Source organism: Corythoichthys intestinalis, chromosome 16, assembly GCF_030265065.1.
Source record: "Corythoichthys intestinalis isolate RoL2023-P3 chromosome 16, ASM3026506v1, whole genome shotgun sequence".
NCBI lineage: Eukaryota > Metazoa > Chordata > Actinopteri > Syngnathiformes > Syngnathidae > Corythoichthys > Corythoichthys intestinalis.
This window is the reverse complement of record NC_080410.1, coordinates 2,205,025-2,218,863: the sequence shown is the minus strand read 5'-3', so window position 1 is coordinate 2,218,863 and position 13,839 is coordinate 2,205,025. Positions and strand designations below refer to the sequence as shown.

Here is a 13,839-nt window from a genome sequence, read left to right as displayed (position 1 = left end):
CCATCATCATTTTAACTTAAAAACTATACAGCTGCCAAAGATAAAATTGTTAATGATAAAACTCCGAACGATATAGAAATGTTTCCACAACAAGTGTTCGACAAAGAAAGGAAGCTATCATTGTTTTTTTTTTCTTCACTAAAGTAGACTATGTTGGATTGATTAATCCCGCCCGCTCGCCCTCATAAAATGACATTTCCCCCAACCGCCACCATTCTTTACAGTCATTAGACTGGGGTACTGAAGCCCTTCCAGTCCTACCAGATAGCCAGTCGCCGTTTTTCAAACTAAAGTTTGGTCCATTCAATTAAAACATGAATATAGCAGGACAATTCAGACACGATTTCAGAAGCCCACCCCAGCTTGCCCTTGTGACCCATGTCCTCTCAAACTTACTTGCTCCCCAAATTCCTCTTTTTGACCCTACATTTGCTTATGGGTTTTTTCACAGATATCGTCGCTCAAAGCGGCCTGCGATCCAGCTGTTCCCGCTACCGCCGCCGATCCTCCTCCGCCTCCGCCCTCTCCGCCGGCCGCCCCGCCATCCCGGAGCTCCTTCTCCCGCCTCTCCCTCTCCACTGCCTCCTGTTCACTCTTGCTGCTGGGGAATTTGTCCTTGTTGTTCTCCTTTTTCCACTTCATTCTGCGGTTCTGGAACCAGATCTTCACCTGTCGCTCCGTCAAAGCCAGCGCGTGCGACACCTCAATGCGGCGCTTTCGGGTCAAGTACGGGTTAAACAGGAACTCCTTCTCCAGTTCCAGAGTTTGGTAACGGCTGTACGTTTGCCGGCCTCGCCTCCTTCCGGCAGCTACTGGAGGACAGGAAATGGAGACTCATTATTAGAGACTGTATGCCCCACACGCATGGTAATCAACAAACAAATAAGAGAAGAAGAAATGATTATGGTGTGTCATCATTCAAAACAGAATTGGAAAAATAAAATTTGAGATTTTGATTACAGTGGGATGAAAAGGTATCTGAACCTTTTGGAATTTCTCACATTTCTGCATAAAATCACCATTAAATTTGATCTAATCTATTTCAAAATCACACAGATGAAAAAAAGTGTCTGCTTTAACTAAAACCACCAAAACATTTATTGGTTATCTTATTTTAATGAGGGTAGTATGCAAACAAAGACACAATGGGGAAAAATAAGTAAGTGACCCATCACATTTAATATTTAACATATATATTTTAATATTTTGTGCCCCCCCCCCTTTATAATAATAAGCAATAAAAAAAGCAATAACTTCAACCAGACACTTGCTGTTGCTGCAAATCAATCTGGCACATCGATCAGGACTAATGTTGCCCCATTCTTCTCTATAACACTGCTGTAGTTAAGTCAGATTCCTGGGATCGCTGACATGAATAGCTGTCTTTATGTCATGCCACAGCATCTCAATGGGGTTTAAGTCTGGAATCTTACTTGGCCACTCCAGAACGTGTATTTTTATTCTTTTGAAACCATTCTGAAGTTGATTGACTTCTGTGTTTTGGATCCTTGTCTTGTTGCAGCATCCATCCTCTTTTTAGCTTCAATTGTCTGACAGACTGTCCCAGGTTTTCCTGCAAAACATCCTAATAAACTTTTGAAATCATTTTTACATTAATGATTGCAAGCTGTCATGGCCCTGAAGCAGCAAAACAGCCCCAAATCATGATGCTCCCTTCACCATGCTTCACGATGGGGATGAGGATGATGTTGTTGAGTTGTGCCATTTTTTCCTCCACAAATGTCGTTGTGTGTTACTCCAAAACAATTCAACTTTGGTTTCATCAGTCCACACAATATTTTGCCAAGACTTCTGTGGAGGGTCCAACTGCCTTTTTGCAAACATTAAGCGAGCAACAATGTTTTTTGTAGACAGCAGTGGCTTCCTCTTTGTAGCCCTCCCATGAATACTATTCTTGGCCATAGTTTTACATATACTGTAGTTGATGTGTGCACAGGTATTGGACTGTGCAAGTGATTTTTGTAATTCTTTAGCAGACACTCTAGAGTTATTTTTTTACCTCTCTGGGTATTCTGCGCTGAACTTTTGGCGTCATTTTTGGTGGACGGCCTCTCCTAGGGAGAGAAGCAACAGTGCCAAAGTCTCTCCATTTTTAGACAACTTCTCTGACTGTTGATTGATAAACATCCAGACTTTTAGAGATGGTTTTGTATCCTTTCCCAGCTCTAAACAAATCAACAATCGTTAATCGCAGGTCTTCAGACAGCTCTCTTGACCGTACCATGATGCACATCGGAGTATGCTTCTCATCAAGACAATTCTTACCAGGTATGTGTTTTAAAGTGGGCAGGGCAGCTTTAAACCACTTATCAGTGATTAGGCACACAACAAACTTAAACTGTTTGGTAAATATTTGTTTCAATTGCTCTTCAAGTTTCCTTAGGCAGAGGGTTCACTTACTTATTTCCCCCCTTCTGTCATTGTTTACATGCTACACTAATTGAAATATGAAAACCTTTGAATGTTTCAGTGGTTATAGTTAAACAAGACAGTTTTTTCATATGTGTGATTTTGACAAAGATCAGATGACATTTGATGGTGATTTTATGCAGAAATGTGATAAATTCCAAAAGGTTCAGATAATTTTTCATACCGCTGTATTTTGACATTCAAGTTGTTCAAAAGGATGCTTTTTCACAAAAATGTTGCTACTTCCAGAGGTGGGTAGCGTAGCCAAAAATTTTACATCAATAAGAGTAGCGTTACTTCAAAAATAATATTACTCAAGTAAAAGTAAAAGTAGTCATCCAAAAAATGTACTCAAGCACAAGTAAAAAAAAGTATCCAGTGAAAAGAATACTCAAGTGTTGAGTAACATTGTAACTGCTATTTTGTTTTTGAATAATAGCATTTTTTTCCCTCTCAGCACTAACTTATCTATATGAACTGTTGTTATAATGATGCTGTACAGTAAACCATTACAGAAATACAAAAAATAAAAAATCATTGAATTCAAGCGTGAGAAAAAAAAAGACAGAAATGAAGCATTACTTGTCCGAAGAGCATCAGTGCCCTCTAGTGGAGAAAATAGTTCCTAGTTTGAATAGTGCATAGTTCCTTCCTATTTACAAATATGAAATTAAAAGGATCATATCTCCTGTTTGCCGTGGTCAGTCGGTGCCAAATAAAAACTCGGAGGAGGTTTAAATCCACACTTTCGATTCCTGTTGAGATCAGTGCGCTATATCAAATATTTCATATTTTACGGTACTTTAAAGACGTCACGTGATTAAACAGGCTGGCGTGATCGTAGAACGGCAAGCTTGCTTCAGATTGGCGTAATGGAGTCATGTGATAATTGATGCGATGTCTCATTGGTGAAATTGGTAGTGCCACTCTTGGCACCGCTGGCAAAAAAATAAAAATAAATCTAATATGGAGAATAAAGAGGAAAAATGTAACGACTCTTGTGCAGCCCAAAGTAGCGGAGTAGGGGAGCGTTTTTTTTCTTCAAAAATCTACTGAAGTACAAGTAAAAAGTATGGCTAAGTAAAACTACTCGTAGAAGTCCATTTTTCTCAAAACGTTATTCAAGTAAATGTAACCGAGAACAGGTAATGCGTTACTACCCACCTCTGGATACTACTGATACAGTAATTATTATTACATTACCTACATTATCAGGCATGCATATGATGAAATACAGTGGTACCTCTTCTTACGAACGTCTCTACATACAAAATTTTCTGATTAAGACACACCTACGGGAAAATATTGCCTCCTGTTACGAAAGAAATTTCAGGATACGAAAGGCAAAAATACAGTATGGCTGGTACTTGCTGCTCTCAGAATTTACTTAACGTAACTTATTCATAGCTGCTCTGCCGTTGCCTATTGTCTAGCATTCCTGGCATCCAAATGGTTGATTTTGGCAGCCCTTTTAATTTTCATCTTAGTCTTTTGGAGGATAATACTTAGTCATAATCATATTTTAGGTTTTTCAAAATGTGTTCGTGTTCATGTAGTTTTAGTCAACGTTTTCTCAAAATGTTTTTGTCTATAAAATTCAAAAGTTTTAGTCCAAAAATAGATGAATAAAGGTTTGCAACAATTTAGAATTGACAGGTGAGCACATATTTTAGCGTCTACAACCACCTTTACACAACCAACTGTATGTAAAAAAGTTTAAGAGGACGCTCGCCGTTAGCATTAGCCTAATGATCTCACGAACATGAATGATATGCTAATGCGACGAGTTACATTTAGTATGTGATGATCACTCTGCACAGACCTTTTAAAGGCTAAAGCAACACTGATTTTTTCTCTTGCTAAGATAAGAAAACAAATCTTACCATTTGTTTTCAAAACAAGCAAGTCTGGAGAGGACACTGGTGAGTTGGGGGGATACAGCACGTCACATGACATGAGAGACACAACCAGACACTGCTACAATGCTGGCTAACTAAACACAAAAATGTTACACAATATGAACATGTGACGGAAACTGACGCATCTCGTTCGCATCTTGCCAGACAAAAACGGGCATTCGTCTCATTAGGTCTTAGTCTTCTAAAACCAAGGGCGTAGGTCTGAATAGGGACGGTAGGGACAAAACGCTACCAACTTTTCAGGATGCGTAAATTGTTCCCACCAACTTTTAAGCAACCTTATTTCCATTATATAATTTGTTCAGTTATATAAGTCATTTAGATTGTCTTCCCATATGCTGTAACGATAGAATTAACCCTACCATTATTAAGTGAATTATTTTCATTATTTTCAGACTTACATTTACCCCTTTTCCACTTGCTGAATGAGCCAGTCCATGTTTTTTTCCTCAAATGCACGTTTGATTGGCTGCTGACTTGACCCCCCCAAGCCCCACGCACATTCTCATTATGAAGAATTACGTTACGTGTCGACATGCCGCCTCCTCCGCCCGCTTCGAAGAGGAGGGATATTAGAAGTTTTTTTCGGGCAGCAGCCACTGTAAGTAATGTGAAAGCCTTAGTAGGAAACTGCTTTAACAAAAGTGTCCTCCTGTATGTGTTTTCTACTATGTTAACGTTAATTAAACTGAGAAATATAGTGAACTCTGCTCAGCTTTAAGAAATGTAGTGAACCAAAGTTTACCCCCTTCTTCTTCTTTTATTTTTGCTTATGTGCTGTTGAAACAGCCCAAAGGAGATTTCATTTTTTGTTGAGTTTGGCTGTGCTGTGCTTGTGGACAAAAGCAGTAGTGTTTTTCCTGAAGGAAGGCTCCGTTATTATCTATTTTTGGTAGACAATTTTGACTGGTATTAAGGCAAATGTTTATTTATCTATTTTTTTGCATTCCTGGATAGTTAAGAGATGATTAACAATTTTGTATTTCTTTGTATGTTAATACACAAATTAGTGTTCAAATATTGTAATTTAAATTTGCAAATAAAAGTTAAAATAATAATTATAAAAAATGTTTCTTTGGTAGTTTTTGAAACAAAGGTTTGAATCGAACGGTGTATCACCTGAACCTATACATATGCACTGCAAAAACCCACCTCCTTAAAACTGAAAAAAAGACATTTAAAATTACATTCCCTTGTTTTCAAATAAATAAATAAGTGAAAATTATCTGCCAGTGTTTCAAGTAAATTTTACTCTGATTTCTTGAAACTAGAAAAATACCTAGCTGAAAATTAGCTTAAGACTTATTTTAAGCAAAAAGCATCTATATTTAATCTTTTAAAAAACTTGTGTGTCAAGAATAGATATTGTTCTAAACATTATTTGAAAGCATTTTTTAAAATTTAGTTTCACCTAAATCCCCCCCAAAAATATGACCGATTTTTAGATTTTTGGGCTTAACAAGAACAAATGGTATTATTTACTAAATTAAGTGGAAGAATCTGACACATTTAATCTGTTAACTAGCCTTTAAAATTCAAAACAAGATGAAGAAAATATTTCAACTAGATTTAAGAAAAATTATGTTATACTGTAAATTTGCAGTGAGAAAGTTAATATATGTCAGTACAGATTTATTTTGCATGAATCATTTAGCCTATCAATTAATTAGGTTCTTATTGGTGAGAAATGTAGCCCAGACCGCCGTTCACCAAGTCTGTTTGGTCATATTAATGTCCCGTCCCCAGCAAAAACTATACATGCAGGTTGTGCTGTTATATCGTCCCTACCAACATTGAGACCAAACTTACGCCCATGCCTAAAACACATTTTTAGTTTGTTATCGTCTCGTACTCGTCATTAAAAAAAATTTCGCAGATGAAATATTTTCATCATTTTTATGTTGACGAAAACAACACTCGCTAAGAGGGACCTCTACTGTATGTGTATGTGCAGTGGCGCGGGAAGTGAGGTGCTGATGGTGCTGCAGCACCCCCTGATTTGGGCGAGGGAAAAAAGTGTTTTGGTACATTCTTTTTTTGTTTATTAAAAATAAATAAAACATGTTGAAACAAATAGCGTATTTAACTGAGGATTAAATATATATTTTGAAAAAGTATTTTTTTGTTATTAACATGGTCACCACCTGGCACCTTGCTTGCAACGATTCAATGTAACTACATTGAATAAGGCGCTATTGGAACAGATAAGTGAACTGTTGACAGATGAGGCTTTAACATGGTGCAAAAACGAATTAGCAATTTTTTTCTTTACAAAAACAGTTAATTTTTCTAAAATTCAATTTGAGGTCGAAAATGACGATGTTTATGATGATAGTTCTATAATATTGCCTAGCGAGGAAAAGTTGCAGATTTAGACCATTTAGATGATTCTGGTAAATCACGACCCCAAGTGGGAGCAACGTACTGCCGAAACCTTAGCTCAACAATGCAGCAGTGTCTTCAAATAGGTAAGACGTTTGCAATGTAGCTATATTATTGTTTGTTGTTGCTGCCGCCGTGCAAAGCGCTGTTGCATATTAGTGTGCAATTTATTTTAGTGTTGTGAAAACAGGGTGCTAAACCAAGGGTTATTGGACCATTTAGTTTTCAAATGTGTATGTGTCATTGCGCCATCTAGCTGTGAGGATTTGCGTTATACACAGGCGCTTTTATTTCCAATACAAAAACTCCAACACACATTGTAGGTGAAATTGAATGCTGTATTTGTAGCAGCCTAGTTGTAGTACTTAAACTACCCAGAATGCGTGTACTGCCATGGTGCACACCTTGAATGGAGAAAACATGTGAGCATAACAAATTTGGCTGTTTTTGGATGGAAAGAACTAAAAAAGGTCCTCAGCACACCCTACTGTGAGTGACTTCCAGCCCCCCTATGTAAGTGTGTATCCCATCGTCCGCTTCATTCGCCCTTCGTGTTCTGACTGCTTTACATATGTTTATTAACTTATATTCTTTACTCTATTCTTGTTTTTTTTACATTATGCAAAATGATTATATGTTTATTGTGCAATAGCATCATTGTAACATGTATTTGTTACATGTTTGGATGCATTTTTATGCATTATAAAAGATTTATGTCTGAATTTAGGTGTGTTTGGAAGGGATTAGGGCATTTACGTGGAAAAGGTGTCTCTATTTACATAATTTTCAGGTTACGAAACTACTTCCAGAACCAATTGATTTCCTTCAAGCAGGGGGCTGTCTTACAGTCCGCTTCTTTATTTGCAGTCGGTTGCAGTTAGTCAACACTTGTAGGGATCCAACGTCGGATTTCGGTTGAAAAAGTATGAAAGCTGTACCGCATGCAAACCGGAAGGACTGTCTCAGGAGTGATTTGTTCGAGGATTCAAGGTAATTATTCTATTTTTCGTACCATGCATGCATTTTGAAACGTGAAAAAATCAATGGGAGAAATTAACTGCTATGGACTAGCATCATTCTTCTACATGTTTACCTAAAGTAAATGCAAAACTTCCCGTTTTTTTTTTTTTTTTTTTTTTTTTTGCTTTTAACCAAGAATCGAGACTCTTTTACATCCATATCTATAAAGAATTCAGGGATTTAAACATTATTTACAAGAATCTTCAAAGGAAAAAGCTCTTTGTTTACATATGGCGACTGCTAATTTCCATACAGACTAGCCTCATAGTTCGCAATATTTACGTAAAATAAATGCTACCTGCAAGTTTTTTATGTTTTTTTTTTTTGTGCTTTTAACCAAGAATCGAGACTGTTTTATGTCCTATAAAGAATTCAGGCATTTAAGCATTTGTTCACAAGAATTTTCAGCGCAAAAAGCTCTTTGTTTACATATGGTGGCCACTAATTTCCATACAGACTAGCCTCAGAGTTCGCAATATTTACGTAAAATAAATGCTACCTGTACAGTTTTTTTTTGCTTTTAACCAAGGATTGAGACTGCTTTACGTCCATGTCTCTAAAGAATTCAGGGATTAAGGCATTTATTCACAAGAATTTTCAACGGAAAAAGCTCTTTGTTTACATATGGCGGCTGCTACAGTAATTTCCTTACTAACCAGCCTCATAGTTCGCAATATTTACGTAAAATAAATACTGCCTTTTAAAAAAAAATGTTTTAATTGCTTTTAACAAAGGATCGAGACTGTTTTACGTCCATATCTATACAGTGGGGCCTCCAGAAATTTTTCATAGGGTTGGCCAGATGGGGCCACTTAAAATCTTGGGGTGGCACACCAAAACTAAAAGCCATAATTTCAGGTTTTCATTATGTTATTGCAGTAAAAGTTCAGGGGAAAACTATCAGAAAGACTTAAAGATACGCCTACTGATATACTTTGGTTTATTGTGTAATATTTGATGTTACTAATGATTTAATGTGCATAGTCCATAACTGTCCAGTCAACATTTTGAGTTCCACAACAATTCTGTTTTATTGTGTTATGTATATATTAGGCATAAGGTGTACATTTAACAAAACAAAATAAATGCATTCCTTTGGGATGAAATGCGTAACTGATGCTACAACAATCTAGCGATATACTGGCAAGTGGGGTGGCCAACAAATTTATAGGGGTGGCGCCACTGTATCTATAAAGAATTCAGGGATTTAAGCATTTATTCACAAGAATTTTCAGCAGAAAAGCTCTTTGTTTACATATGGCAGCCGCTAATTTCCTTACTTACTAGCCTCATAGTTCGCAATACGTAAAATAAATACTAACTGCCCGTTTTTTTGTTGTTGTTGTTTTTTTTTTTTTTTTTTTTGCTTGTACCCATGATCGAGACTGTTTTACGTCCATATCCATCAAGAATTCAGGGATTTAAGCATTTATTCAAAAAAGCTCTTTGTCTGTGTCTCCACTCAGTTAGCTTTGACAGAGGTAGGCCCCCTATGAATCGGCCCTGTGCCCCGTGTCCGATCAATACATTGTGAAGTCTATGTCTAAACATACGACTTGAGACACATTTAACAAAACAATAATAATAATAACTTCAGAGGAAACATCTAAGAGATTTGTTGTTCTAACTAAAGGTTTGTGCAGATGTTTTGCTCCGGCAAAAAAAGCAGTTAAATGCACCACAACTTCGATATTAAGTTAATAAATTATTAATAAAACAGCAGCGAAATCTATGTGATTTTCAATGAGTAATTACCTACTGTGGCCACCATCCGCATGCATTAAAAGACAGATATGCCTTCACTCCAAAGACTCACCATTATAATTAACCACATCTGGTGATGATCTAATTTAAATTTTCAACAGAGCATTCTTCGACAGGGCGCAATGAAACAAATACAGAATAGACATTTTTAATTTCAAATCCCAACATGATTTCGCCTACAAAACTGCCTCAAACTTCATAAACGTCAAATGATATATTAAAAAAGAAAAGAGAGAAAATTAACACATTTAACAGCGAATGCTTGCGTCTGACTCCCGACAGATTACACACACGGGGCATTTATGTGAGTGATTATATTTCCATAAAACTGTTTGTCCTGCGCTTTGATGGCCTACCATAAAAGGGGATGGATGCGCCACACGGACAAAATATGCCACTGATCATAAAGATCTGACATTAGAACCGGCCAATCACTTTTGCTCTACAAAACTTCAGCACCAATGGCTTTTTAGATTAAATAGGAACTATTAAACATGAATAGCATTGTCTGTACAAGTGTTGCACTTTCTAATATGCCAATGACATTACAATACGTGTCGTTGATTTTGCAAATGCGAACAACTTATAATGCCTACATAAATACGCAATATAGACTTTGTTCCCCACACGTCCTTGTAAATTCTTATTAAATTAAGGTGACCAAACGTCCTCTTTTAACCGGACATGTCTACTTTTTGCTTCGTGTCCGGGGCGTCCGGCGGAGTAATATAAATTCAGGAAAGTGTACGGTTTTCATTACTTTTTGCGGGACCAATTAGCATGTGTTGAAATTAACTGACACTTTGCACAGAATACTACGATACGGTGCTGCCTGGATTGCGAATTTGTAACGTCTTAATCTGATTATTTTTCTTATATCTGGTCAAATTGTTTTCACCATCTTGTTTTCTGTGTTAAAGACTAGTTAACAGGTTAATGTATCAGTTTATTCTACTTACTTGAAGTAAATATAACAATTTGTTCTTATTAAGCCCATACATCTAAAGATTGGTCATTTTTAACCTAAATCAAGAAAAAGATGCTACCTATATTTAATACCTATTCTTGAATTAAGAACATTACAGACAAACAAGCTTTTTTAAAAGATTAAATACTAATACTACTAATTTATTATTTACAATAAGTCTGTTAAACTTATTTTCAGCCAGCTATTATTATTATTAATTTCAAGATTATTTTATTTCTTATTTCAAGAAATCTAAGTGAGTAGAATTTACTTGAAGCACTGGCAGATAATTTCATGTATTTCTAGTAGATTTACACTAAAAACAAGGGAATCTAATTAGTTTTAAGGAGGTTTTTGCAGTGTGTGATGTGTTCTCAGAGACTCTGCCCAGTGGCTGGTTCCGCTGTGATCAGTAACAGAGAAGACAGACGTCGGAGCAGTGTTCCATCGTCCCCCAAAAGAGCAAGTGCATCTTCACAAATAAGTTGCAAAAAAAAAAAAAAAAATCCCCAGATACCGCCCCAGTCGGTGGAAAACAATTTCAAAGAAACTTCATGCTTCTTATTTGTTGAGCAACCGAAAACTGCTGGGAAAGATCAGCCTAACAGCAAAATATGCATGGGTAGACAAGGAAGATAAAGAAGAAAAGCAGGGAGAAGAATAAAACAAAGATGAGGAAGAAAACGAAGGACCATAGTGACATTTTTTGTTTGTTAAATTAGTATTGTTGTGAGGCTCCTGTTTGATTTACATAATTTCAATGAGAGAAAAGAGCTTTTTTATTTAAGACGGATTTTCTACAAAAGAAGTATTATTATTAAGAATTGAAAAGACAGCTATTACTTTGTTTAAGGATGATTCGCTAATACAGAAGAGGTATTTTTTAAAATCATTATTCCACTCCAGTATTTTTACGTTATTATTTTAGGAATCATAAAGCCTGTTGAGTAACCCCTGAGAATTTGAATTTGTGTCTTAGCTATTATTTTGTTATAAAACTGGATATTCTATCCATACGAGGGAGGTTGAAATATATTAAAGTGATACGGCATCTTTCAGTGAACTTTGAGTATAATTTAAGTATCTGGAGGTCGAACCGAGTGTCATCTTTTTTGGAAATCAAAATATGGTCACCCTATTTTAAATTAAATTACTATTAGAATGGGAAAACATTTTCAAGAGTTTTCAAAATGACTTCCTTTATGACTTCACATGAACAATTCTGCAATTAGCTCTGACACATTTATTGGACAGAAAAAAATGACCGCGCAGAAGACAACAATGCTGTCTGCTGTTATTACGGCAAGTGTAAATTTGACATTTCACAACCCGTTTGGATTCTATAGCCCGTCATTGCTACACACACAATGTGCCTTTTCCTGTTTTGATTTTAAACACTGAACACTGAATCACCGTATACATAACAATTTATCACCGGGATAATATTGCTATGATGAAGTCTGCATGGATCAATATTAAAAGCCATGAAACGACTAAAGGTGTTAGGACAATTAGAAAACACAAGCCGCAAAACTGAGGTCTCTAGCAATACACAGAAGATTACTACATTGCTAAAGGGCACTGGCAGTTTATAGAGGCTTGTGAAACTGGCTAGAAAACATAAACGAATGTGTATTCTTGGATGAATCATGGCCTGAGCCAACGTGGAAAATATTGTGTTTAACTTTTATTATTTTTTTAAATTGATGATACCATTATAAAATGATGTTGGTCATTTGTTATATGTTCATGAACCAAACACCAAAACAAAGTGTGTGCAGAAAGACTGACAGCACAATAAAGGTACTGTTCCTATTTGAAAGAATGCTTCAGTTTCTGCTACGGCTCCGATTTTCAAACTAAACATGCACACTGTGTCTGCTAAACCGGTCATAAAAGGAAACCTCATTTCTTGTTTCTTTTTTCCCTATTCTCCCTGTCGTTCACCCCCATCTCTCCCATGCAGACAGCGTGGCCCCCGTGTAGCTGAATAATTCAGAAGACCACAAGTAAGTTGTAAAACGTAAAATGCAGTAAAAGTTTAACCCGGGTCAGATCTGCATGTCTAAAGCAAGTCTTTGAGAGCTGCTCATACCGCACCTCTATTTCCCATCTGGCGCAAACGACGAGGTTCACTTCTCCCTTCTCTGGTCCCAAGCACACATGCACGCGCGCGCACACACAAACACACCATTCTTTCCATAGTCTGTTTCCCTTCTCTGCCCATCCACCACAATGGTTGGTGCAATTTAAACCTTGAAGTCATTCACAAGTTTTGGTGCGAGCAATAAAACCATAAACATGTCTTTGTCTCCTACTTTGAACACAGGAAGCCCAAATTACCTTCGTGAATTTCCATCTTTTGTCCACACTCTTCCCACGAACGCTCAAATATTCTGCCCTGTCTTCCAGAGTAGCAGTTGCTCCTATGTGTATACTTTTATGAGGATGTTTCGAACGAGCGCGGCTGAGGCGAAAACATGCGAAAGAAAGTTCTCACCTTGCGGCCTCATCCAGGGAAACAGCTGTGTCGGGGAAGGACTCTGGTCGGTTCCGTCCGCGTCCTCGCTGCCGAGTCCCGGAGCGCCTCCCACCTTACAATCGCTGTATTGGACTAAATCTGCGTCCTGAGCCCCGAATAGCGTCTGCCTTTGCAGGGCGTCGTATCCGTAGAAGTTGCCGGATTCGCCGTGGCACGTCACCGCACAAGGACTCTGCTGGTACGGATTGCTGGGCAGTGTTGAGGCGCTGTGGTGATAGAAGTCCTGGATCTGTGGAGCGTGCTGGAAGGTGGCACCGGAGCCCGGACCGTAGACTACAGTGGGCCGGCTTCCAGCGAGGTCCTGCGCGAAGCCACACTCATAGTAATTCGGACGTAACGACTCGCCGCTTTTATATTTGGAAAAGAGTGAGTTGACGAAATATGAACTCATCTTTTTTTATTATTGTTATTATTTTAGGTTTTTTTTTTTTGTTCCGTCCGTAGAGTCGGCGTACAAGTGTCCGGTGGCTCTCAGTTGTGCTTCGGTTGTTTTCAGGCTGGAGAAAGAGCACCAACCGAGAGAGACGGAGGGGAGGGAGAGAGTGAGCGAGAGTCTGTTGTGGTGTTCCCCCTCACGGCCACAACTGACGAGCTGGTCTCGGTGACGACAAGCAGCCAGAGCGGGACCAGAGAATTCGACCGCCGCAAAAACAACAACTTTCACACCGATTCCATAAAAAATCCAGCGATGAGCAAACCAGAAATGGGGAGGCGGCGGAGGAAAGACGAGCGCGCATCACAATTCCGATGTTAGCGTTGAAAGCTGGAGCCCCGTCTTGCTCTCAAACGGCTTTTCTGTGATTTACTCTTCTGCA

General features: G+C 37.8%; 1 protein-coding gene across 2 annotated transcripts; it reads right to left on the bottom strand.

Moving 5' to 3' along the window:
- Positions 1-423: 423 nt before the first annotated feature.
- Positions 424-13,612, bottom strand: LOC130931749 (homeobox protein Hox-B8a). 2 transcript variants are annotated; one of them, XM_057860750.1, is made up of 2 exons: positions 12,983-13,612; positions 424-812 (listed from the first exon to the last, which is right to left on the bottom strand). In XM_057860750.1, the coding sequence occupies exons 1-2, from the start codon at positions 13,413-13,415 to the stop codon at positions 424-426; spliced, it is 822 nt and encodes a 273-aa protein (XP_057716733.1). In that variant the 5' UTR covers positions 13,416-13,612. The 2 variants fall into 2 exon arrangements, with proteins under 2 accessions (XP_057716733.1, XP_057716731.1); XM_057860748.1 differs by having other exon boundaries at positions 424-809.
- Between the last annotated feature and the right edge of the window lie 227 nt (positions 13,613-13,839).

Bases quoted from the DNA above. Each gene is read 5' to 3' on its own strand.
- LOC130931749 (XM_057860750.1), bottom strand. From the start codon at position 13,415: ATGAGTTCATATTTCGTCAACTCACTCTTTTCCAAATATAAAAGCGGC. The intron at 813-12,982 runs GTGAGAACTTTC...CCTGTCCTCCAG, and splicing joins TCCCTGGATGAGGCCGCAAG to TAGCTGCCGGAAGGAGGCGA.